At 39.2% G+C, this 27,485-nt stretch overlaps 2 protein-coding genes across 3 annotated transcripts in view; both read left to right on the top strand.

Moving 5' to 3' along the window:
• Positions 1 to 77: 77 nt before the first annotated feature.
• usp36 (ubiquitin specific peptidase 36) lies at positions 78 to 14,769 on the top strand. The gene is made up of 20 exons (XM_088437964.1): positions 78 to 177; positions 4,043 to 4,308; positions 4,402 to 4,623; positions 4,874 to 4,984; positions 5,837 to 5,939; positions 6,035 to 6,102; positions 6,183 to 6,253; positions 6,744 to 6,826; positions 6,912 to 7,023; positions 7,099 to 7,239; positions 8,232 to 8,332; positions 8,446 to 8,584; positions 8,658 to 9,026; positions 9,142 to 9,369; positions 10,275 to 10,381; positions 10,580 to 11,164; positions 12,303 to 12,487; positions 12,563 to 12,748; positions 12,846 to 12,961; positions 13,575 to 14,769. The coding sequence occupies exons 2-20, from the start codon at positions 4,056 to 4,058 to the stop codon at positions 13,707 to 13,709; spliced, it is 3,315 nt and encodes a 1,104-aa protein (XP_088294090.1). The 5' UTR covers positions 78 to 177; positions 4,043 to 4,055; the 3' UTR covers positions 13,710 to 14,769.
• Positions 14,770 to 15,878: 1,109 nt separating this feature from the next.
• The window catches only part of LOC148410440 (cytohesin-1), a 30,334-nt gene continuing 18,727 nt past the window's right edge, over positions 15,879 to 27,485 (top strand). Inside the window, exon 1 of one of the 2 annotated variants that reach the window (XM_088436942.1) lies at positions 15,879 to 16,164. In XM_088436942.1, coding sequence (XP_088293068.1) covers positions 16,146 to 16,164 — 19 coding nt within the window. In that variant the 5' untranslated portion in view covers positions 15,879 to 16,145. Of the gene's footprint in view, positions 16,165 to 24,274; positions 24,538 to 27,485 lie in introns of those variants that run through there. The other variant, XM_088436941.1, reaches the window with a different exon arrangement.

Below are 27,485 nucleotides of genomic sequence, written 5' to 3'. Positions count from 1 at the left end.
CATTGGCTGAATGCTAACACCAAGGCGGGCTTTGTTCGCCGATTGGTCTACGCTTGGCGTCCGTCATTCTCGTGACCGCCCTCTCATAATGCAGCATGGGCGAAAATACCAGCAGACGGAGAAGCGACGTCTGAGCAGCTGACTTCTCCTTTGCCAGTCATTTTGAACGCCACAAAGGTGAGGCCTTTAAGAACCTTTAAAAAAACAATTCTACTTTTGTGTCATTTTTTGCTTGAGTAATGCCATCCAACATTTGTAGACGCTACCACATTGCAGCATGTGAAAGCAACCCCCCCCCCCCCCCCCCCGCCACGTTAAGTTAGCCGACTAGCTATTAGCCACCGCTATGCTCATCCCTAAGGACACGCAAAGTGGCCCACATTCCCAATATTAATAACAAATAATCACCCAAAGTTGCTATTGCGCATAAACTGGGCGTAATGGCACCGTTTCGTCGCCCTTCTGACGCCGCGTAATGTCGACATTCTTGGTTGAGGTTAGCAACTTAGCATGCTAACCCCACGCCAAGTGGCCTGAGACGTCGGGATCACGGAACGCCTCTCAACGCCGAGGTAAAAATGGGCAAATCTCTTTTAAATATAAAAATATTCGCAAGCAGTGTCGTTGAGTTGTTACCGTTTAACAACGATAATTTACTCAAACAAGCTATATTTTGGCTTAACGCGATTGGTTATGTTCAGACAAATAGCGGCTGAAGCATGTCTCAGTCAGACATGGCGTATGATGGCAAATACATTATAGCAACCGAAAAATGTTTTATCTAAAAGTGTATTTCCGCCCAACAGAAAGAGCTTTGATAATCCTGCACAACGAAACGTCAATTACTAAAATCGGATCACTGCAACCGTAGATATTGAAATTCAAACCCGACGACTATCGGTCCTTCTTTCAGCAAAACGTAATTTGGAGTTTAAATAGAAAACGTGTTTGTTTTTCTTTCCCCCTCCCATTGTAGCTGATAACTGCTGCAAGGTACTTGAGTCATAGATACGCGAAAAGGAGAGAATACCGAGCAAAAAAAATAAAACAAATCATATGGTGCTGTTTGTTGACATGGTTGCCCTACGAAGCTATGATTTTTGATGTATAGTATGTTTGAATTCCCTTTCTCCCAAATACAATAGACATCAACAGAAGGCTAGAATGTCATCTTCTGAGCACGCTAGGACTTGACTGGGTAGCCCAAATGAGTCAAAAGATATCGAACAAAAATAACGTTCCACTACAGTGGACACATATCGCCTTAGATGTTTGGATCCAGACGTCTTTGCAAGGATTTCGATTTGATTCTCGCTTTTTTTTTTTTTTTTTTTTTTTTTTACAAATATTAGATTCTGATTTTTATTTTAAAAACATATCTAAGACCCCCCTCTTGATAGTTTCAAATTGCAAAGCTTGAAAATGGAGAGTATCACTAAGCCTCAATCCCATGCTTCTAGCATGAACACAATTATGAATCCATGTTACATAAATTACTGGATACAGTAGTCTGATTGTTCAAAACAAACACACCACCTTTATATGATGTTTGTCGATATTATCAGCTAGCATTAGAGGCGAAACCATTAATTGACAACTAACCAATTATCAAAATATTTCATAATTGTTTTAAAATAAATTCACCATTTAGATACCTTTTTAATTGAAAAAAAAAGCCTCTATCAGAATTTCAGCGTTTCGGCAGTAAGTATGCACCTGATTATACTCATGATTATTTTTCTGTTGAATCGAAATAAAATATTGTGTATAAAACAACGAGCAATGTTATGTATTTTTCAACATGCTAAAGCCCAAACCAGTAACTGTTTATTCGTCCAAAACATCTTGAGATACCATGTGAAAATATGTGCTTTCTCTCGGAAATAAATGTGTCTGTTTTGCTGTTTGGAAAATAACCCCTGGAGGTGTCAGAAAAATCACAAAGTTGGCAAAAACACATTGCGGTTTTGTGATTAAAAAAAAAAAAAAAAAAAAAGAACAGCTTCTCTCAGGGTTGGCAAAGCTTCGGACATTCTTTGAATCACACCAAAAAATCATTTTGATCAATAAGGTTAAACTAACTGATTAAAATCGATTAAATGCTCAGACGGAATCCAGACTAATACAATCAGAGAGGAACAGTCATAAAAAGCCCTGGAAAATCTAACCCACACACCCTCTTCATTGAGTTACTGAGCAGTTTATTACACACACACAGACACACACACACACATATATATAAAGATTGTATTTAGCCTATATTATATTATGTTATTCACTGACTACCTGGCATTGTTTTAATAAAGACCTTTTCACTAAACCATGCATGAGAAATATTTGTGCAGCTCGGGGTAGCTGACCCTTACAGGTTAGGGAGTTCCAGACACCCACTCTTTATGGTTTTTGCCCCCTTTCGGGTTGTAAATTTCTTCCACTCTACTGATAAGCATGTTGAACAGAGAACTGTTTCTTTTGTGTGTTTTGGTCTGGTTTTCGTCCTGTAGGTGTTCACTCCCTTGAGTGAATCAGAATCTTCACTTTGCGTGTCCCTTCACACTCTCTTAGAGTACATTTTATATATATATATATAAAATGTGTTGGTCAGAAAGCAGATGATCATAGCCACTTTGTAATTTTTTAAGCTTAATTCTGTCAATTGGCCAGCTATTTTTCAGCTGCAAAGACTAATGAATTGAAAACAATTCCATTCACTGCCTGCCTTCCGATTTTACTACAGTCGTTTGAAGAAGCGATCAGTTGCAAATAAATGGCAACTGTTACATTGCATAAGACTATCACCATGGTGGCACCCTCGGGCTGCATGTCATCCTTGGTATCAGCAGCGGCGGTACGTGAAAGTCACTGTGTCCTTGTGCATATGTTCAGGCCTTCTCCTTCACCACTACCCCCCACTCTGGTGACATCATCGTCCTCTGTGATGTCTTTTCAGCCAATATATAGCGTATTGGAATGATTAGAAAACGGAGGATAGTTATGTTCGACACTGCGCACAGTTGTACAAGGCTTTTTGATGATTAGCAGACTGGCAGATGCTTGTTGTGGACAAGCGCGTGCTAAGCTTTTAGTGTATTTGTTTACACATTAAAGGGACATTAGCCTTACTTAAATAGAGGCATTTTCAAATCATTCGAGGGCTATTCTTACCTCAAACTTATTATTTTAATTGTATTTAGAAAAAAGCTTATTGTCTTGTTTTAATTAAATGCTACATACATGTATAGTGTATATCAGTGGTTCTCGTATTTTTTTCAATGAAAATGTAATTTTATATTTATATTTTTATATTTACTACCCGCTACGAGTTCAAAAAAAACCTCTTGTAGCATCATTTGTTTTATATCTGGTTTGGCTGCCATAAAATTGTCACTGATGCCAATGACAATGCCATTTCAATCAGAACTACCAAAATTTACCTAAACGGGAAGTATAATATTATTGGCCATGATGTATAATGATTCAGTAATACCTGATTATAGACGCAATACAAATGTACATTTGTTGAATTGTCTTGAAAAATCTTCTCTCTTTTCTTATTGTTTGGAAAACTAGTTGCTATGGGTTCCTAAAAGTTGCTAAATATAGCAAAAGCCCCTCCAGTTTACCAACATGTATATGTTGATTGCTAACTTGCTTTTACTATCTTTCACATATGCCCATAAAAGCACAGCATTCAAAACACAAAAGCACCAAATATTTGGCATACTTTGACCTCATGGTCATGGTGAGGGTGGGTCAGAGACTGTGTGGGCCGGATTTGGTCTTCAAGCCATAGTTTGCTTAACTTTAACCTTTCAGAGGGGGGCATTGTTTGGTCTGATGTACAGATTTTTTTTTCTTTTTATCTCTCTGAAAAGCGCCCCCCCCCCCCCTTTCCTTTAAAATAAACGCCCCCCCCCCCCCACACACACACACACACACGCACGCACGTGACATTGAGTCAACCATGTTGTTACAGCCAAGTAGTCCCCCTCCCCAATTTTCATCCCACATTCCACACAATTGACTTCTCTGTATTTTTCAGTGATGTGTCAACAATGCCGATTGTGGACAAACTCAAGGAGGCGCTGAAGCCCAGTCGAAAGGAGTCAGGCGATGACGGAGACCTGAACAAGCTGCTAGCCACCTCGGCCAAGAAGGTCCTCTTACAGAAGATTGAGTTTGAGCCTGCCAGCAAGGGTTTCTCCTACCAGCTGGATAGCCTGAAGAACAAGTACGTCATACTTAACCCCAGGAATGAGGGCATTCCCGGGCAGAAGGTGTCTGAGCCTTCCCAAATCAAGAGGCAAGGTAAACAAACAGAGCTCTTTGCCATTGTACCATGAAAATGCACGTGCGCGCTTTATATCATAATGTTTCTATTCTGAATTTGACTGTGTCCAGTTTCGGAGAACACGATCGGAGGACAAGGGGACGGCATTGCCGCACCGCAGAAAATGCTCTTCCCGGCCAACAAGCTGACCCTCAAGTGGGAGCGGGTTTACAGGGTGGGGGCCGGCCTCCACAATCTGGGCAACACCTGCTTCCTCAACTCCACCGTGCAGTGTCTCACCTACACGCCGCCCCTGGCCAACTACTTGCTCTCCAAGGAGCACAGCCGTGTCTGTGAGTGTTTATTCCCAAACCTAGCCAGATACACTGAACATCACAAACATAAATTTTATCTAAGCATATCTTGTATCAAAAACAACATGACAAAAAAGGTTTTAAAGGGATAGTCCACTTATATAGCCATTTTCTGCATCACATAAAATGTAATTGTACATTTAGGATATTATTCTCACATAATTGGCGAATACTAGCGTGAGAAATTCCAATGTAATCTTGTATTTCTTTGTGTATTGTGCTTTTCCAGGCCACCAGTCAGGCTTCTGTATGATCTGCGTCATGCAAAACCACATCATCCAAACCTTTGCCAACACGGGCAATGCCATCAAGCCTGTGTCCTTCATCAGAGACCTGAAAAGTGAGACCACCGCCTTCTCTTGAATTTGTTCAGCCTAATGCCATGACACAACACTGACGTCACACTGCAGTACATTAGCCGGAGGAGAAGTGAATGGATGGCGTATGGGGAGAGGGGGGGATGAGGTGCGGGTTTAGGTGCTAGAGTCCCAAAGGACCCCTCCTTCCCTCCCTCCCTCGCTCACTACCTGCTTACTGCTGCAGTCTCCATAACCACCACACACCCCCTCCATCTTTCCCTCTCGTGCCCTCTCCGTCTCCTTGTGACTGCAGACATTGATGCTTTTGCTCAAAAATACTCATGTGGGGGGAAAAAACAACACAATAACATCACTTTTGAATTATTGGAGGCGCAATTTTAGATTTTCACCCACTGGTTATGACATATTGCTGTTTGTGTGAAAGGCCGCTTTGCAGGGACTGTGGTGATGAGCGCATTAAATATCGACTAGCTTCAGACTCCCTTCTGCACCTTGTGCCTCCAGGAAGGGCTCAAAGCTTTCCGGACTACATTAGCGCTAATGTGACGTGGCTGTTAAAAGTCACTTAGTGGCTGTAAATGTTTCATAGTTTTTTTTTTTGTGTTTGTTTTGTTTGAAAGTGAAGCTTGCAAATACATTGTGGGTGGTTACTCAGAAAGGGGGCCCCAAATCTGCTTTAAAGTATTTTGTTGTGACATTTAAATAAAGATTAACTGCGCTCTTTTGGCAGACATTAACAAATGACCATTCTCAATAACACACTCATGCCATAACTTTTATTACGCTTAATGGCTTAATAAGAGCTTGCAGTTCAAAATATGTCATCTCAGCGATTTATGGACAGTTTATTCAGGCGTGCTGTTTTTGTACAGAAATCGCCCGACATTTCCGCTTCGGTAGCCAGGAGGACGCGCACGAGTTTCTGCGGTACACCATTGACGCCATGCAGAAAGCCTGTCTCAATGGCTACCCAAAGTAAGGCCTGGTGTTTTGTTTTTTTGACGATATGTACTTTTTTTTTTTTTAAACAAAGAACAGTATTGGTTGAAAGGGTTTTCTTTTTGGTCTAGGCTAGACAGGCAGACACAGGCCACAACACTAGTGCACCAAATCTTTGGAGGTTACCTGCGGTCAAGAGGTATTGTGTTCACAAGAACAAAATGTCCCCAGAGAAACCCGGGTGACTGATTCAGTTATTGCTAATTTTCCTCTTTGCAGTAAAATGTTCCATTTGTAAAAGTGTGTCCGACACCTACGACCCTTACCTGGACATTGCTGTTGAAATACGGGTATGTCTAAACATTAATTCTCATAATTTCTAATATTTTCTCTAGGTTAGGTTTGCAGTGACACCTCAGTTGTGCAGTCTGCTGTCGTTAGCTTTTCATTATAAAGAACATTTAGGAACCACAGAGATTGAACTGATTAGCGGAATTATTGATGCCTTGATACCGCATACACCTTGAAGGTGACTATGAGCGACTGTAATTACATCTTTTTGGCGTCTTATATTCCAATTTGCACATTCTTATTAGGATTATTGTTATTATTGTTGTTATTTTAACTTGGCTATCGAAATATGTCAAGGCAAATCTGATTCATAGGGGAAAAATAATAAGTCAGGGACTGTGATACAGTATTGAAAAAAATCCTTTATCATAGTAAGACACAAAAAAAAATCTTGGTCAACCCCTAAAAGGAAGTATAGATTCATACATTTCCGCCTGTAACCTCTTAAACTCACTATAACAATGTTTTCCTTTCTTCTTTGTCTTTTAGCAAGCTGTCAACATCGTGCGAGCCTTGGAGCTCTTTGTTAAACCTGACATTTTGAGTGGAGAGAATGCCTACATGTGTGCCAAGTAAGTTTGTAACCAGGCGTATATTGTATGTGATGTGGTCTGTTCACATTTAAGAGGAGTAAGAGTCCCCACTTCCCCCTTTCAGGTGCAAAAAGAAAGTGCCAGCGACAAAGCGTTTCACTGTCCATCGAACATCTAATGTGCTGACGCTTTCTCTCAAGCGATTTGCCAACTTTAGTGGAGGGAAAATAACAAAGGTTGACAAATAATTTTGCGAGATTGCAACTGCTCCTATTTTTCCCTTAAATCTCATATATTTCTTCTCTCTCTAGGATGTTGGCTATCCCGAGTTCCTCAACATCCGCCCATACATGTCTCAGAGCTCAGGGGATCCCATCATGTACGGCCTCTATGCTGTCCTGGTTCACTCTGGCTACAGCTGTCACGCCGGACACTACTACTGTTATGTCAAGGTGCCACAATGAAAAATATAAGCTTTATCCTTAAAAAAAAAAACAAAAAAGAACTACGGAAAGCAAAGGTGGAAAACCCTCGCCATCGTAATTCAAATCACGTTTTGGATGTCAGTTTGTGCCTTGTGTGCAGTTGAGCGAGTTACTTGGTTTGTATGTCAGTCGCCAATAAAAACGGGGGGAAAAAGGAAATAGATGGTTAGTGTGCCAATCATAAATAGAAAAGGCGGGAGAGGGCGTCCATTCCCCACTGCACAAGTTTTGTGATGATGCACAGACATTGCGATACAACAAGAATTGACCGTAGCTTGTTGTTTCTTGGATCACAGAAGCCCCCTGCATGCGTTGAGTTGTTGCCTGTTGCCTCCTACTCGACTGCCAAGAGTTCTGTTTTTATTTTCTTTACATCCACTGAAACCCGGGGTAACTGACACGTGTTGACATATTTGCCCAGGTTTTGTAGATTCCGCCCTTGTTGTGCACTGAAACCAATGGTGAATTGTATTTGTATTTGCTCCCCCTCTCGCTTGGGGCATGCTTCTAAAGTATGATCTCTTTTTGACGCCTCAATGCGTATGCTGCATTCACGCACCATTAGTAAATGGCAACTAATTGTCCACAATCTTCAGTTTTTAAAGGGTAAAAATAGGTTTCGTGCTCTCATGCTGTAGAACACTGACCCCTAGTGGTTAGTAGTTTGAACTACAGCAGAGACGCCAAATTTCCCAACTGCGACATAGTGAATTTAGGTTTGTTGAATGCATATATATCAGCAAGAAATAACATCGTAATGCTTTTTTTTTAACGTTCCCTAAATAGTTCACATCCTTAATGTTGTTTCGTCAAAATTGTCCCATAGGATCAGGGTCAAACAATTTGAAAGATGATATTTCCAATATTTCCTAACACAATGTCTGGTTAAATTTTTGCTGCATTTTTGTGTAATATAAAAAATAAAACACGCTGGCTTTTTACTATGCCTTGTCTTGTAGGCGAGCAATGGACAATGGTACCAAATGAATGACTCCATGGTGCACTCCAGTAACATCAAGGTGGTTTTGAACCAGCAGGCCTATGTGCTTTTCTACCTGAGGTAAGACGTTGTGCCTGCTGCAAGCTTTAATAACACATACCTGGTAATACACTATTTTCCTGATAAACATATGTGCTGTGTTTTGTTTTGTTTTTGTTTTTTTGTTTTTGAAGGATCCCCGAAACAAAAAAGAATGCAGATGGACACAGTGGCAAACAGGCAATGTTGCATTCGGGGAAGAACAGCGCTTCATCAGAGCAAATAAAGCGAATCAATTTGAATGGACCTCTTTCCTCCCCGCAGATCACAAAGGTACATCTTACTCCCACATACAATATGTCCTAAACCTATCTTTTTAAGATGGGCATATATGTCCATTTAACAGAAACTTGAACCAGCACTACTGCGTAAGATCCAGTCCATGGATGGCGGTTTAGGCCTGCCGGTAGCCAGAAACGGCATGAGCACACAACCACCTCCGCAGCCCCGCCTGTCCGGCTGGACGTCGTCCTCCAACGGCGCCAACAAGCTGCCCGGTGGGCCCACGGTTATTGAGGAGCCCTTCAAGAAGCTAAAGAAGCCCTCTCCTCAGAGTCAGTCACGCTGCGGCACGCCGGCGCCATCCAACAACAACAGCAACGGCGTCGGCAGGACGGATGGAGACAAAAAGCAAGACGGTGGCAGAGGCCTCACTGCGTCTACCTCATTCAAGTCTCTGTCGGACTCCTCCTCTGCCGACACCACTGAGTCAAAGGTAAGTCCGCCATTGCTCTATTGTGCCCAAGGGCCACCTTTAATTTTTAAAACAGACAAATGTGACAGGTCATTCAGAGAAGATTAAAAATCATTTTTTGCTGATCATCAAACAGGACATCGCAGGTCCTAAGAGTGCGCCGGCTGGAGGTGCTCCGTCGACCCCTCGCAAATCGTCCAGCAGTACCGCATCTCCCGCCAAGAGCGTGGAGCGTTCTCACAGCGCGGATGAGCAGAAAACGGTGAAAATGAAACCCCCAGCCCTCAACAACATCACATCAGAAGCCACTGGCAGCACCATGTCGCCTCCACCTGCCAAGAAACTGGCGCTGTCAGCCAAGAAGGTGAATAACATTCCCAATCCAGGTTTTCAAAAAACAAATAAATAAAAAATACATACTGCAGTGAATATGAAACCATTCAAGTACCAGTTACACAAATTCCACAAATGAATGTCCTTACAGCTTCATTAATTGCAGACAGTTTTTTCAAAATATAGATATTTTTTGCCAAAAATCATCATCAGTCCAAAATAAATTTGTGTTAGTCAGGCCCGAATCCTGTCTTACTATAAATTCAACACGTTATAATCAAAGGCATAAGTACTGGATGTTTTAGTCTAGATTTAGTGTTAACATTGTAATAAATTCCAGCAATGTAAACAGTTTGAAACCGAACAATACGTTTTTTTTTATTGCTTTGAAATAACTACTGAATTAAGATGTCAATTTGTTACTTTTTTTTTCTTTTTTCAAACTTCAACATCTGATTTGAGTTCACAAGCAGGAATCAATATGTCTGCACTTTTTTGGAATGCAGAAAATACATGGTTACTTGTGAAAGCAATTAAGCAAGATTTTATACCTTGTATGTACAGAAAGTCTTTATTAGTTCCATGATATAGGAATTTTTTTTCATGCAACAAAGGAAAGTAGCAGTAAAACATCATGCCATAAAAACAGCATAATCAAAGAATGACAAATATTGAACCTTTTCACAATGTAATTTTTCTTATGAATGCAATATTCTAATCAACCACACAGTCTATGGTTTGTCTTCTTTTCCTTTTATACCTTCTTTTTTTCTAACCATTTCTAATTGTTCTCTGCCACGTCCCCCTTCCTCTTTGCCCATCCATCTTTTCATGCCATCCCCCTTTATTTAATTTAACGCTCTCCTCTTTGGTCACATTCATGGCTACTTTTTTTCTTTTAGACCACCAAGTTTTTATTTTTGTCGATAACTGCAGGCTCGCAGCCCGAGTCCGAGCAGCATTGATGCACCACGACGACTGTCTGAAGACCCCCCTCATCCAACTCACCCTAACCACCTTTCCGCCACGCCAAACGCTCACAGGTAGGGAGTCTGCTGTTTGTCAGTTGGGGAAGAGAAAAGTAACTGATTCACTGCCGTTGATGGCGTTAGAAGTCAAAAGATTCATTTTCGTTAGGCTGGTAATAAATGGTTTAAATTCCGCTGTAAAGGTCAAAAGGCAGTTTTGGTTCATGTTTACATTGACAGGGTAAAAAAGTAAGCAAGTTACTCTTTCCCCAGATCTTCATTCCATTCCTTGAAAAATCACTCATCACCTTTGAAACGGTCCCTTTGCTCCACACCTAACGCCAGCCCCTCTACGAACGGCTTCCACACTTCTGCGCAAAAAAGCCCAAAGTCCTCCCAGCTGCCCCAAGAAAAACTAAATGGCCCTTCGACTCAAAACATCAACCACAAAAAGAAGAGGAGAAAAAAGCGGCGCCACTCCGAGGTAGAAGCCGACGCGGTCGCTGTTGCAGAGGTGCCGTCAAATTCCGCCGGTGAAAAGAAGAAGAAGAAGAAGCGAAAGAGGGAGCAAGAAGATGGCGAGAAAACTTCTGCGAGAGTAAGCGTGTCGTCCCATCTGGAGCCGTCCAAGTCTGAAGATGAGGAATGGTGCCAGGCGGGCATGTGGAGTCTCTCCCACTGCCAAGAAGCCAAAGAGCTCAAAAAGAAGCCTGAAACCGTCACGGAGGCGACGTGTCAGACTAACGACAAAGAACATGAGGTGGACTGCGTGTTGAAGAAGAAGAAGAAAAAAAAGAAGAAAAAACAGATACTGGAGGCACCACAAGACACTGATACACCGTGTGTAGCTTCAGAAAGGTGAGACAGGTTTTATATTTACTCAACATGGTTTAAATGGGGCCTTCTTTTATACAAATACATTTGTATTGAATCTTTCTAAATGTTTACAACTGTATAGATTGCATGAGAAGTTTAGCTAATAATTAATTTCATATTAAGAGCACCTTTTTAAATTCTTCTCCAGCAATTGTGTTTTCAGTTTAAAGGGAAAAACGGAAGGGTAAATATGGCATTTTGATGAATAATGTGTTTGTGGAAACTTGATTAATACATTTTCTGCCATCAGCGGTGGCCATCTTGCCACTTGCTGTCTCCTGAAAGTGACATCACAGTTGCTCAGTAGCGACTAATCACAACTCTGCTTGTGAATGTCAAATGACCAAACTAAGAAAACGTGAACTATAATTGGTCCTTACCTGATCTTCAAGAAATGGTGATGTCATTTTCAGCAAGTGACAAAATAATCCTGATTATTAATCACGATTATTCATCGTTTGGTCAAACATATCTATTTATTGCTTTTTTTTTTCTTTTTTTTTAAACAAGAAGTAAATAAACAAGGTTTCAAGGATTGATACTTACAGGTAATAATAATTCACTAAAATACATAAAGTAAATAATGGCAAAAACTGGGCACACAGGGCAACACAGCTAACTTAATTGCTGAGTGCAAACCAATGAAAAAAAAAGCCTACGTAGAACCAAGCACATTATTTATTTTTCATCAATTAGTAGTCAAATTCTAATTTTCGGTCTTGTCAAGTCGAATTTATTCAGATTTTTTGCCAATCGGCATTTTCAAAATAGGTTTCAGTTGACAGCTAGCACTGTAAATATTAGAAATCAGGTGAGAAACTCAGCGCTATTTCACACTGGTAAATAATATATTAGGGTGAGAAACTAATATGCTTTTATCATGCAGATATGTGGGAACCATTGTTCCCTGCTGGTAGTGCTTGATTTGACTTGTAATTAAAATTGCTAAAAGTGCTTGACTGTTTCAATGTTTATCGCAGTGGATCAGCTTAATTAATCGCGACAGCCACGTGATCGCGATTAAAACTCGATTAATTGTGCAGCCCCACTTCCAACTAATTTCAAATAACACTGAAATCAAGAACTTCTCAAAGTCATTTTTCGATCCATTTCCTCATAGGCATACCGGGGCCGCTGTTCAGTTGAGCGATAAAACTGTACACAGAAAGAAAATGAAAAAGAAGAAAAGGATGCTGAAAAAGGAAGAGAGTGGGCCTTGCCCGCAGGAGCAGAACGGCAGCGCAGAGGAGGCCCCGCCCAAAAAGACCGCTGCGGCGAGTGAAAAGCCGCGCAAGCTCAACACAGGTACAGACATCCATTCAAAAACAAGCAAAAAAAAAAAGGCGTATGTCGTGACAGTTATGCTTCTGTCATTTGCAGCCCCTGTGATGGTTTGGGACAGCCAAGTGAAGGACGGCTATAAGCGTTGTCAGGCGCCAGCCAATGACGCGCCTGGTGAAACCCCGGCCCGCGCTGTCCCCCGTGTGTCCTGGGATGGCAGAAAAAGCAGCGGCATTATGGAAGAGCTGATCCGGAACACCTCGGACAAAGCCTATGGTGCTTGCGGTGAGAATTTCTGTGGATTTTCCACATTCATCTTATTTTGAGAACTGCAGCCTTAATTTTTGACTTTTTTTTTTTTTTTTTTTTGCGTCCTCTTTAGTCCTTGGTTGGGACGGCGAGGTGTCCGCTGTGAGTCGCGATGCTATTCAAGATGTCTGCCGCACCAGTAAGGATACTGTGATTGACGAATGGGACGAGGACTTCGACTGTGGGAAGGTGCGTTTAAATTTCGCTTTTTGTTTGGCTTTCTTCTGATGCTATAAAAGTTGAGTATAAGTGATGGCAAAAAAAAATGTCATAACTATAATAAAAGGATACATCTTTATCTGAACTTTGGAATTTTAGTAAGTACCTTACGAGTATCACCTTCCTTACCCCTATTAAAAGTAAGCTATTTATTAGAGGATTTTTGCAAATTTATTGTGAGGTATAAGTGTCAAATTCAGACAATTATATAAATAAATACCAGCATTTTTTTCTCAGCTATGCTGTTGGCCAAAATCAAAAGAGGGCTGCAAATGGCCCAGAATCATAGTTTTGCACCCCTAATCTAGTTAAACTAGAATAAAACTTTATTAAAGGCCTCCCTAAAAAGTTTATTCAAGTGTCTCCTAAGAATGCACAATTAGAGGACAGGCCTTTATGAGCACAAAATAAGTTGTAGATATTAAACACTGGGCATTTAATTAGAAGGAACACTTTTTATCTGAGACCTTTATCCATCATTTTTCTAGATTAATAAATATTAGGTGCCTAGTATGACTAATATTGACTCTATAAACATCGATTAGGTGGAGACGTTTTTCAAAAGGATCTTGTACTTCCCCAGGTGAAGAAAATCAAAAGTTTGAAGAGAGAAAAATGGAGAGGCGGTGGCGGGAGCATCTTCCAGCAGATCCAGGACCGCAGAAATAAGTGGGCCGTCATGCCGGGCCGCAAGCGAGCCTTTGCCGCCCGTCGCTGACACCTTCTGACTGCAAATGGAAACAACACCAAAAATAACAAAAAACGTTTCCTTTTTTTTTTTTTGTCTCCTCTGAATAATGAGCCAATCACATCACTGATGGACCACCATTTTGAATCTTTGATTTCTTCATGCTGGGTTTTTTTTTTTTTTTTTTACCCATTTTTATCACCTCTGTGCCACTGGATCTACTTAGATAGAAGCAGATTCAGTTTTTTTATATATATATATATATATATATATATATATATATATATATATATATATATATATAATTTAGTTTTTGGGGTTATCCAAATTTATGTTCTGTTTTTTTACCTTTTATCAGTGTTTTATGTTGCTGTGCCGAGTGGCTGGTTTTGAAGAACCTTTTTTTGTCTGGTTCATAATTATTTACTTTTTGGGAGGGGGGGGGCATACACAATTTCCATATATTATGACAAAACCAACGGTTCAGATTGTGCAAGTATTTGGGGCGTATTTTTCAACCCACGGTTCAAGGTTGCGCTTGTTCTTAGCCACACATCAGTTTAAACGATTCATTAAATACCTCGATGCAATTTTTTTCCTTTGCTGTCAGTCACCTCCAAAAACTGGACGGAGACTCAGGAAGCCATCCCGTATGTACTGTTTGCCATTGCCATGTTGACCAGAACTGTTTTCTATGCGTGCGGCGGGAAAAATATGACATCATCTCATGCCAGACAACCACAAACGCTCTCCCAAAGTAAGCCCTCTCTCATTTTAGGGTCATGACCTTCCCATAAAAACAACATGACACAATGCATTTGAGTGTACAGTCCTTCCATGCTGTAAAGATTTGCTCCTTCTTTCCAGTTTAGAGATTTTGCCTTGAATTGGCTATATATATATATATATATTTAAAAAAGTTATAAATATATTGAAAAGATATCTAATAGATCAGTTGGGTGTTTACCTGCAAAAAAGTGTTTTGTCAAGGCAGTGTGGCCCTCAAAATGGACGCTTGGCACTTGCGTTCAACGCACCACGTTTGAATAAAAAAAAAATGGTGCAATAAAATTGTGTTTTTGTCCTTCAATGCATCCTTTTTTTGTCAATCCTCCCTTTTCGCTTCCGGAGGCCCCCCCCCCCCCCCCCCCTTTTTTTTTTCCCCACTCCTTTGCCATCCCCCATCCTTTCTCTCATTCATTAATGGATACATTGGTGAGTGTTTACCTGCATATGTTTTGTCAAAGCCGAGTGGTCCTAAAAATGGATGCTGAGTACTTGCTTTCAGTGCACCACATTGAAAAAACGGTGCAAGAAAGTTGGGTTCTTAAGACCAACAGTATGTCTTAAAAATACTCAGTCCAGTTATGAAATGATATCACATGGGGGGTGGCACTTCTGTGGAGGCGGGCATGTTTGTTATAGCTACGGCCAATGATAAATGCAGCAACTCATGCTGCCTGTAATGAAAAACGACATAAATCTTAAACACTATTCCTTTAAGAACACATTCATTTGCAAGTTTTTGAAATTTACAATCATTTAAATGAAAGTCTTACACACTATCCCTTTTGAGTTCTTTATGGTGCAATAACGTGTTCTTTGTTGCATCCTCCTTTCCTGTTTTCCTTACCTCCCATCCCCTTGTTTTTCTTTATCCCCTTTCTTACAAGTTCCTTTTTTTAGTCACCTTTATTTTTTATGTTCATCCTTCCTTTGCCTTTTCCTGCCAGTTTCCTTTTTTCACTCGTTTACTGTCCTCCATCTCTTCCCTCATTCAACCCATCATTAATTCCTATCCTTCCATCCCTACATCCTCTTTCAATCCCTCCCAATTTTCTTCCATCCGTCAGCCTTCTTTCGTTCCATACTTACGGAGCCCCTCATGGTATGAAGAAAAAAAATTGCACTGATCCGTACCTTCAATTTAGTAATCAGTTTGTTCTTGCTTTCTTTTTTCTTCAGACCTTGTTTTCTCGCCTCTTTTTCTTCATCACCCGTGTTTAGAATAGAAAAAAACGCTAATGTGCAACTTAATTTTCGATATCCATATATGTAAATCATTACATTTAAAAAACAGTAGAGAGGGCAAAATAAATGCTCAACTTTTTGCATCGGTGAAGTTGGGCGATGACGTCACGACCAAAGTGGGCGGGACCCGCATGTGTGCGTTTGCCGACCAACGGCGTCAGAGGAAGAGTTACCTTCGTTAGAATACACGTACACAAGCCTTTAGTTGTTTTTTTTGTTGTTGTTTTGTTTTCAACTCCAAAGTGGATGCGAAGAATCTGTAAAGTGGATAGTGGCGAGGAAGGAGTAGAAGAAGCCGAAATAGCGAGAGAGAGAGCGTGGAAGAAGGTTTCCGGTTTGCTCCGGGCGGTCCGGTGACAGCCAGGTTCGCTGCCGCCTCTCCGCCTCCCTCCCCCGGGCACCAAGACTCCCTCACGCCGCTTGAGGAGCACCAAGATGGAGGGAGACGCTCCAGGTATGTCCCTGAACTCTTCCAATCTCCACATCAAACACGTGGCCTGCGCTACGTAAAGAAAACAAAAATGTTAGGTGATGTATTATTAAGCGTCACACTGCAGATATGACGCTGCCGCTGTATTGGCCAAATGATGTAATCAAAGAGGAAAATGATACAAGATGGTCATCATAATTTTCCTAATGGTTTGCTAGGCAATGATGAAAGATGCTTTTCGATCAATTATGCATCACTTAGTATTCCGTGTGCCACAGTGCATCTCAAAATAGAGCAGCTGCTAAGCAGTTGGCCTCATTGCAACGTTTCTAGCGAAGAGAATTCAAATAGGTTGTAAATGAATGGATTTTATGTATTTAATACATTCACATTTTCTGTAGGTTGTCTGGGAGAATTTTCAGCTGGGCAGTAAAAAGTTAATATGGTTAACGCTTTTTCACGTACGAATGATACCTTTAAAAAAAATCCCACTTGCTGTTGACTGAAAATGACATCACCTGTGTTCAGGTGGCAACCAATCAAAGCTCACCTGTTTGTCATGTGACATTTACAAGCTGATAGGTGGAGCACTTTTGAAGTCTTTTTTTTCAACCCTGTGTTGGTCCCATAGGGACGCCTCAATTTATTTAATGAATGCTTGTAATTTCGATGTTACAAATGTTCTATTTTTTCAGGTACTTTACTGACTTGTTAAATCAGCTTGGAAGATTAGCCCTATCAACATTTTTGTGCCGGTGTGTGCAAATACAACACATGAAAACCCCACATTACCAATGCAGGGTTCAAGTCATTGATATTACACAAAAAATAATTTTGTCATCAAATTAATTATAGGTATAATCACTTTACTGTTGAAGATGCCAAAAAACTGCACTTGCGCAGTTAGCATTATTTTATACACTGATTAAAAAAAATTAAGCCTCATGAAACACGTTTGATAAATTTTAATCCTCGAGATGGCACTTTTGGTTTAAAGATTTAATGTAAATTAAATACATTTTCATTGTGCAAGCTTTCATCTTCAAACCAAGAGCACCATCTAAAGGAGTAAAAAAAAAAAAAAAATTCCCATCACTAGAACTATATTACACAACAAAATAGTAAGTTGATGCCCAGCTAACTATGAATGAGCAAAATTTTCTTTAAAATAGTAGATTTGGAATTTTTGGTTCATCACTTAGTTATATGTATTGTGCATGTTACTTGTGACACAAGCCATGTAATATTTCTAGTGTACTTATTAGCAGGACTGCACATAAGTGGTACGCATGCGCAAGAGAAATCACTGATGTGTAACGTCGGGTGTTTGTTTGTGCATTTGCATACCCTACCTACCTTTTATCCTTAACAACCTCAGCTGAACATTTTTTTCCCTGAAAATGGCTCCAAGATAGGCCGTGGCTTGACACACTTAAATGTAGTGCAAGATTTACTGCTCATGTCCTCAGCTAGCAGAGAAAAGAGATGCATTTTATACAGTCGAAAATTTTCAACCATCCTTTATTTGACAAGTATGAAAAGAGCGTGTGAATATAGCGCATCATGGATAACAAACAAGCTAATCGGGGAACAGCAGCTAATCACCCTCTTGCTGGATTTCAAGACAAACTGCAGGAACGACACAAGCTCTAATAGTTTTCTTTTTCATTAAGCTAAGCATGCACTTTTCATGTCTTCCTATTTGTTTATTGAGGCGGCTTAGACTGGCTGTCAGGGGCTGCGTATCATTCTCGTGAGGGTGTGAATGAGGTCGTTTACGTTGTCGCTCTACAGTGACAAAGGATTTACTTCTGACGTCCTTGGACTATTTAGACTGGGTCCCAAGTGAACCGCGCAACCCATAACTGATGGACTTATGAATCCTTTCAAGGACGCAGGCTTGAATAACGCGACATCATCGAGTGTGCACAGATTGTGCGCTTAATGTGGGAGCGACACTGAGAATGACAGAGGAAGAATTTTTAATGAAAGAAAGGGTGAAACACTACATCCTGGTACTCAAATAAGTAACCCACAAAAAAAAAATATATATGTGCACCCCTGCTTGTTGATGATGATAACCATAGAATAGGAAATGGTACTTAGTGCTTATAAAAAATGACCGGACTGCATCCATAGAGCGCAAGTGTTTGGCTTTTTCTGTATAGATTTCTCAATAAAGCTAAGCCAGCTTGTTGTGGTCATGTTGGTGAGCTCGCTCTTCGTTATGATCGACACGTGTGCAAAAAACAAGCCCGCATATCTTGTCATGAACAAAGGCCAGTAAGACGAGAGGAGCTGTCAAAGTAACAGCAAAACCACAGGGGACCCACGCCGTGGATGCTAATAATAAATACAAAGTACGGCACAGAAATGAAAGTTAAAAAACCAGAGCATCTCATTAAAATGCGCCCATTGTGACCGCTGGAAGGTTTTATTTTTATTTTGACAGTTTGGTGCTGTGATCTGTCCTTTGAGTCTATATTTAGTTTTTCGATCAAGCCCGTGTTTGGGGCGGATGCTCACTTAAGCGTTTTTACGTTGGAGGTGTACAACACATCAGTAGTAGTTGGCAGGACCCGCTTCACAGTGCAGAGGTTCTGGGTTCGAATCTCATTTGCTTGTTCTTTCTGTGCTTGTGGTAGCATTTGAGTAATCGCATACTGCCTCCACCATATGGTTGGCTTTCTTTTCAATATCAACTTTGAAGCTTTGAATTGGTTCAGTTCAAATTGAAAGTGCACCAACAAGTACAGAAGAATGCTGACTTCACTGCAGCGTTTTCGCTCAAGGATGACTGACGTCGTGGTTCACATGCAGGTCAACTCGTGTGGCCAGGCCGCCACGATGAGTCCTGATGTCAAATGGGTGTGAAAAAAAAAAATGTGATGAGATATCATGGAAAATAAGAAAAATAATAGCTAACGTCTCCCAAATTTTGGTGTGTATATAGTTTTTTTTTTTTTTTTTACATGAACTTTAATCATCTAAAAATGGTTCTTTATCACCAGGCACTTCCTTAACTGGGATAATAAGGGGGAATTTTACAGTTGATATGAAAGCAGGGACAATTTTTCAATCTGAAAAAGTATCTTTTATTATCTTGTCGTTTCTCATTTGGGGAGGAACCATTTTTCAAATTATATAAATAACAAAGAAAACTTAATACGGAAAAGGTGTCCCTTATTTCTTGTCAGGGTCATTTTATTCAGAAATGCGTTTTAATTATCTGAAAAAATGGTTCTTATAACAGCCAGTTTCTTATTTGTGGTAATAAGGATACACACAATAAATTCGATGAAAAAAAATCTGAAAATGTGTAACAGTATTATTTGTTTGAGATTTTTTAAAAATGTGTTTTAATCATTTTAAAAATTATCCCTTATTACCATCTAGTTCCTTTTGTTTGGGGTTGTAATGGAGAATTTTTCAGATGATATAAATGCAACAAAAAGGTGACTAAAAATACACCTTATTCTGACTGGTCAGTTTTTCAGATTTTGTTTTGACAAACAAAATGTAGGTAGTCTATTTTCTGGGGTAATAAGGATTAATTTTATGTTAATAATTATAATAAAGTCAAGGAAAAATATCTTTTCACATTCACTGTCAGTCAAAAATCCATTTTAATTGAAATGGCAGTGAATAATTTTTTCCAGCCCAGTGAAAATGAATTTTTGACGCTTATAGTCGTCAACGGTAGTGAATGAGTTGAGAAAGATGTTAATAACTTTGAAATAGTTTGTGACTGTTGAAAAAGTACAGTTTCACGCTGTCTTGCGTACTTTTGGAGAGAGGGAGAAAGGGTGTGATGGAGAAATACTGTGACGCCAACACAAAAAGAGGAAACGGCTAAAAGCGGAAGCAATTGCCTCCTCGGAAAAATAGCTGCACCTTCCAATAGGCGCATGTTGATGTAGAGAATCCGGCGACGTTCTTCCGACTGTCTTGGATTAGCCTAAGAACCTCTCTGTGGATTAGCTACTTCCTAGGTATAATCTTTTGAAGAAAAGTATTATATGAATTACTTTTGACTATTATTATTATAAATGGGGACAGTGAGCGAACTTTGCGTGTCCAGCCTTCACTCGTTCTTGTGTCCAGCTGTGGAGATGGTCCAGCAACCAGCAGGTAACATTTTAAATTGAAAAAAAAATATAGAACGTCACCATTCTTAACCTAAGTTTTCATATTTATGTCAATTATATTAATTCTTGCTGCTACTGCTACTTTAATACGTGTGGATGGTAATTTTTTTTTGTCCAATCAGAAAGAGTCAAATAATTTCGTCAGTCAAGCGTTGTTACCATGACTTGCGGCGAATCAGCTGCTGACTGAGTGCGACGTAAAGGGAAGTGTCACTAATTTCCAAACGTCTGAATCAGCATTGCGCTTGTGTGTGTGTACATGTGTGTAAAGCGACTATGTGGATTGACATTGGGGAAGTCCGTCGCCGTTGGTTGTGGTGTGGTAATGCGGCGACAGCACAATTTCACTAGCTGTTGTCACGCAAATTCATGTGACCCTGAAGGCCTCACAGATGTTTAAACTTGAATCGCTTGTGATGTCGAATTTTATTAATCTCCGGAGACATTATTAAAACAAACAAACAAAATAGTTTTTTTTTTTTCATATTTTTCGATTTGACCACTGGGGGCAGTATACTGCTGTCAAGATGACAGAAGCGAACAGGATTTTCATAGCTACGTAAATTGATTCATTTATGGGGAACTCAACCAAAAAGTTTTTCTTTGGAATAGTATAGTCTATGCACCCTCACTAGTAAACAGGATTTGCGGAATATGAATCAATCTTGCAGTCATTTTATCACTATCACCTTAAAATGACTTCAAAATTACAGAGAGCTCAGGCAACAACCAATCACTAGCTCATTTGCTCAGTTTGCAAATGTCGTATGACCTAACTCGGAAAACTGATGAGCCATTATTGGTTGTTATCTGAGCCTCAAGCGGTTGTGATGACATTTTCAGGTGACAACAAGTGACAAAATGGCCACCCTCTGATATGGTAGAAAAAAAAAAAGATTGCTGCTGAATTCATATTCCACAAATGCAATTTTAATCTTAATGCCGTGTTTGGACTCATGGGACGCATAAAACATCAAGAAAACTTTTGGGTTGACTTCTTTGTTAGGCTACAGTAATATTATTAGTTTATGGCTATGGAAAAAGAACATATGCCCATGAATATTGTTATGGCTGTCTATATGTGTTAATACACCAAATGTGCTCCAATATCAGTTGCTGTAAATTTTGTAACACTTGGCTTACAATGCTATTCATTCGCCCGTAAATGGCATTTTACATTGTGTTGTATATTAGCATTAAGCTAACGCCAAGTTGTGTGATTGTTTTGAATACACATGATGTAATTCCCTTTGTTTAATGTTTAGTTTGGCAGTAAACCTGGACTGTAAAACCGTACTTCCAAAAGGAAGTAATATTTTATTTACAAGTCCAAAAGGTATTGTTTGGCTAGAAGGCAGGAAAACTGACAGGCAAACAGCCAAAGGTGTGGCATTCGTTTAACACGTGTCAGCAATCAGTCATTTGGGCCTCTTTCTGCCTCGCGGTCAGACAATTAAAGGTGGTTTGCCCGTCGAAAGGTGTCATTAACGCTCTGCGCCTGCAGAAGGAAAGCAGCAGCTTTCAAAATCAGAGCTGCAGCCGTGCAACTCGATGAATGCGGCTGAGTCATCTTTCATGCTATACCGAGCACTGGGTGAAAACCCACAATATAGAGAGATCATGCGCATTTCTTTAGGTACGTATTAAACCATGAAAATACACTTTAGATATATTGTCATTGTAACCGAATGTAAAAAAAAAAAAACTAAAATAAAAAATGCAACTACAGTATATAATGTACAGATGAATAAAAATTAGTGGATGTATTGTAGCGTCTGTGTTTCATGTGCCTTTAATAGGCAGCGTGAAAAGTTGGTTCATTTTAATATCGGTTTTACACAAAATTGAAACCATCTGATATATGCAAATTAGGTTTGTTTTATTTTAAAATTGGTAAAGAATTGGTTAATAGGTTAGAATTAAATTAATTAAAAATAATATTTCAAAAATGAGCCTGAAACATTTCATTGAAATTAAGTTTTTCATTGCATCAATTTAACAATACGACCCACTAAAATTAGTTAAATTTTTTGTTGTATTAGTTTTTTTCCCCACCCCAAGTTACTCTTTTATATTGTACTTTCACATTCATGCATTTTCATAATAGATTAAAAATAATTATTATATTTTTCGATTATTACAATTAAAGGACGTAATCTGTATGCAAGCATGAATTATTGCATTCATAAAATAAACAATTTTTAAATTGCTTGATTACAGTTAAATGTTTTTATCATGGGCGTGAATTCTTGCATTATTAAAAGGAACCATTTTACATTATTTAAAAAGATGGAGACGAAGGCATTAAAATTGTCAAAAAACTGTACTTGTAAATATTGTATGGTTTATTTTTCAATACAGTAAAATATGCGCGTCTTTGTCGTATTCCTTATTTGTTTATTTGATTTTCAACAATGCCAGCAGTTCTTTTCAATGCCAAAAACTTGTTTCTTTTCTGTCTGGCTCCATGGAAGCTAACTTGATTACTTTCTTGCGGTAAAGTGACCTGTAGTTTATAAAAGTAATCGCCAGGGGTCACTGTCGGCTTCATTTCCTCTGAGTTGATACACTTTTTTTTAATTAGCGAGGGAGAACTCAAATTGAAAAGCCGCTGAGATTTGTCCCATCCTTTCTGCAACAGTTGTAACATTGTACACAGCGTTCGCCTCAACACTAGCTGCATTGTTGAACACAAATGCGGCATTCGCACACTACGAAAAGTCATCCAAAAATGAACTGCGATCCCGATCTTTCCCAAGGACAATGTGGCGTTTGATGAGAGGCGATTACCTGACACCGCTGAGTGGAATCCGCACATGTAGAGTGTGAGAGCCACGGGGAATGTTTTCACAATCTGTCACAGCAGCATTCCAGCACCTTCTGCCCTTGTGAGCAAGCAGCAACAGGCTCGGCCCATTTCTAGTTGCTCCGCGTTAATGAGTCACTGGAAAGCAAAAAAAAAAAAAAGTGCTGCTGATTTTTTATTAGGGCGTATTATAGACCAAATATTGTTTGCAAGCAATAGCAAGGAATCAGTTTAGCTTGCTAGCTTAAACTATTTAATGGCCACTCGGTAGAGCGAAAACATTACACATGCATCCCAGACTAAAATGTCCCACAGAGCTCTTAGTACAGTACACTATTGATTTCATCACTTCAACAAAGATTAAAACTCTGAACACTTTCAAATTCAAGAATAGGCCTCAAGATACTAAGTCCTGGAAATGCACAGCTGTGATATAAATGTCATTCCAGGTCATTCAAGCATCATTCGCGGAATAAAGATGATTGAAAAAATAACACATTGTTGTGGACAAATAAGCCTAATCTGAAAAATCCAAACTGTGATATTCTGTTTTGATTATATATATATATATATATATATATATATATATATATATATATATATATATATATATATATATATATATATATATATATATATATATACACACTCAGCACAATCCTGTGATTTTTACTTATCTTTCACTGCAAACTCAACAGGTTATTGTCGATTTCACTAACAGAAGCTATTAGGTCAATTAAAAAAAATGGCGTTAGAAGTGGTAAACCTACTGCATGTGTCAATCAAACTACCCGCCCCCACACTGTCCAGCTGTCCCGTCCCTCCCCAACCCCTAGGGTGTGAGTGTGTGCGTGAGACAGTACACAGAACCCGGTGGAGAGGTGGGCCCTCAATGCGTCATCAGACTGCACCTTTACCCCGAATATGGTCAAGACACAATGACATCTGAATATGTCATGCTTTTGTCTTCAAAATAAGATAACACGATATTACAAATACCTGTTATTTAGTTTGCAATAGAAACTATGCACTCATTTTTTGCTGTTTTAAAAAACTTTACTATTGTAACTTTCATTTAATTCATTACTGTTGTACACGTTTGCATACAATGACGTTGTAATTTATTTTGAAACTGTATAGTGGAAATGGCTGGTTGTAGTTCCGGCTTCTTGACAGGCAGCCGTGCGTACGCGCAATAGACGGGAACAAGGGTGGACTTTTTCCCTCGGAACTTCCACTAGTTAAAACCGCTCCCTTTAACTAAACAGTCTACTTCTCGCGAAGTAATATTAATCTAGTTGGTTGGTGGGGGGTAATAGTAACAAATTAAAACGACAAAGAAATTGAGTTTGGGCGCTAAGAACGTCTCGTCGAACTTTAGTGTCGGATTCGAAAGCTGCACGCAGACAGACAACATGGTGTTAAAGTCTGAAGACGGCGTAGGTGAGTCAAAGTCCTTGAACTTGTTACAACACATTTATATCACAATACTGTAAAGAATATTTCTGTCCTAATGACTCCACTGTGCTGTTTTTGTGAAACTGGCATTTGGTTAAACACCGGAAGTCCCTCTTTGTTGACATTTCATTATTTTACTTTAAGATGTTGTATTTATATATATTTTTTCTATAAAGCCACGTCTTATATGGAAGTCGTATATCTTTCAAATGGATTTTTTTTTTAATTAGAAGTTAGAATTTCTGCCTCACTTTTTGCGATTGTGGTTTCGAATATACAACTTTTGTGACGTTTGTATGTGTGCCCTGCCTTTGGGCATCTGCAAGAACGGTCACCCACTCTCATAGGCAACATAATACATTTGTATGTGCATCTCTAATTTGCATACATTTATAGTTTTAAAACCATATTTTTTTGAAAACATAATACTTGCAATATGCGTGCAAAGTACAAAACACTCAACTAATTCTGCGCTATGATGCGGTGTACCCCATGGACTGGTTTTTGGACCAAAGTTATCAATGATGACGTTTTTTTGATTACGGTTGAGAGCCACACTTTATGAAAAGTCCAAGGAAATCCTAATAATAGAGTAGAATGATTCTATTAAATTAACTGTTTTCATCATAGTAGTATGGACTTCCTAACGTCTATAAACAGCCCCTGGTGGATTTGTTTATGTTGTGTGGAGAAATAAATAGGCTAGTTTTTAGACGGTCCTTTCTTTATCGTTTGACCTACGACACTGCGTGGCAGTCATCCGATACCATTAAAATTCATTACAAATGAACACACATCAGTTTAAATTTCTGGTCTTTTATACACAAAGAAAAAGAACTTGTTCTGCTTCCCATGAGAGCTAAAAGATTCAAGGTATCAGCTTTGTTTCTTTTTGTAGCCAACGTGAAAAGAAATTCAATACAATTACAAATGTGAAAGCGAAGAACTTGAGATTCAGGCCTAAATATTTCACTTTTCAAAGTGTGAGGGTGTAGGACTTCTATGACATCATGGCAAGCTAATGAAGCTTTTTATGACATTATTTGAATTAACATGGATCCATGTTACTCGATTAGCGTGAAACCGCATAAATGAACACTTGTTTGAAACTACTTGTATCTTTATCAAGCTGATGCTTGAAAAACAAAAAAACACTCAATTTGATGAACCATTTGATGTTTACATCTAAAATCTGTCATACAGCTAATCAATGAAGTGGCGCATGGTAGATTGGTATAGCGCACATCACATGTAATCGGTTGATCAATCGTCTTGAATTAGAACGATCTTAATAGGAAATACATAAGTCTCCATGTAAACAGGGCTAATGAGATGATTACCTAAGAGAACATGTCATATATATGTTAAGCGTTATGTTGGCAGCAACAGGTGCTAAGCACAGCCACAACCCCCATTATCAGCACTAATGGATACTGTGCTGGTGTTATCCCCCTTTTAAATGTTCCATAATCCCAAAGAAGTGTGCTAAGGTTCAACAATACGCTTCTGTTGCAGGCGGTGTTAATTAGCCCCCGTCAACTGCGTGGTCATTAATCGTATTAGCGTTGGTCTCGCTGACTGATCCTGTTATGTTCTGCCGTCGCTCCTTTGTGATGCTCGCGATAAGATGGAGCGAGTTACCGCGTGGGCCACACTGCTCCTTTGTTGTCCATTTTCTGTGCCGCATGGCGGTGGGTGGGCCTGTGAAGTTAAATGTGGTCGTGACAAATGACTGCACCGCAAGGCCCCGGCCCTAATGCTCCATCGGTTTGATAACCCACCCTGTCTCGCCATCATCGTGTTTTTTCTCATGGTTTTGCGTTGGCGGATGCCCATTTTCCACTCAACTCAGCATTTTCTACTATAATGCAGTCAGATAATTATGTTTTTACATTGGTCTTGTGTTACTAAATTTCACCCATTTGTGTAGGGGTCCATGCCAAGTAACATACTGCACATAAAAAGTTGGGAATTCCCAAGGTCATGGTTTGCAGTTTCAAATAAAGTTTCCCCCACAAAATAGAAATAATACATTCCAGGACTGTGACATTTCTATCGTAACATATCAACTTTAAAAAACAATGTTCTAGGTAACTTTACATTGGAGTCAGCAATAAAAAGCACTAAAATGTGAAGGAGAATCACAACCCCCTCACCTTGTTTTTTAAGAATGTAAAGGACAGTAATGCCATTCAAAACAAATTCATTTTATTTGCCTAAGATGGGATGGATATTTTTAGGTCAATGTCACGGCTGAAAAAACAATGTATATAATGAATTATAATGTATTTTTTGTCTGCTTGATGCCTACAAAAATAAAGTGTCAGTTAGAAAATGTCTTTTACAAAACTGTTCTTTAATTCAGACGATAATTTTTTGCATCCCGTTTTCTCCCTTTTTTAAGTTTTTAATTAATTGTTTGAAATATATTTTCAGCACCTGAAAGATAAATTTGGTTTTGCTTGTTAGTTAAGTAATTGAAATGTTTAATAGGTGATCAGCTGTTAATTCTTGATTTTATTTGATTGTGATTTTTCATCTTTAAAACAAATGCTCGTTTGAAGATATGTTCATGTATCAATTCAGTATCAGATATCGAGGTATTTTATGTATCGACGTCTGAGTTGTTGGCAAATAAAATAAGCCAAGGAATCTGCAAATTTTGCTTTTAAAATGTTAAAGTCTCTCTACTTACTACTGGTGGCAATTAAAAAAGCCAAATTTGCAAGTTTAACTTTTAAAATACTAAACTCTCACAATATTACATAAGAATAGCATGGCGGTTCAATTTTAGTACTCTTTTTGTATATGTTAACCATCCATTTGAATAAAAACATCAACAAGAAGTCTCAGCCAATGATAGAGCTTTTGTTTTTGAGGCACGTGGGCAGCAGGTACAGACATGTTTGCTGTTGCATTTTCTTGGCGCAAAA

This window comes from Hippichthys cyanospilos, chromosome 16 (genome assembly GCF_059441005.1).
Source record: "Hippichthys cyanospilos isolate Australia breed blue-spotted pipefish chromosome 16, RoL_Hcya_1.0, whole genome shotgun sequence".
Taxonomy (NCBI): domain Eukaryota; kingdom Metazoa; phylum Chordata; class Actinopteri; order Syngnathiformes; family Syngnathidae; genus Hippichthys; species Hippichthys cyanospilos.
The sequence above is the reverse complement of the archived record's forward strand: the minus strand, read 5'-3'. Positions and strand labels throughout refer to the sequence as shown.

Bases quoted from the DNA above. Each gene is read 5' to 3' on its own strand.
- usp36 (XM_088437964.1), top strand. From the start codon at position 4,056: ATGCCGATTGTGGACAAACTCAAGGAGGCGCTGAAGCCCAGTCGAAAG. The intron at 11,165-12,302 runs GTGAGACAGGTT...ATTTCCTCATAG, and splicing joins CCGTGTGTAGCTTCAGAAAG to GCATACCGGGGCCGCTGTTC. The intron at 12,749-12,845 runs GTGAGAATTTCT...CGTCCTCTTTAG, and splicing joins CAAAGCCTATGGTGCTTGCG to TCCTTGGTTGGGACGGCGAG.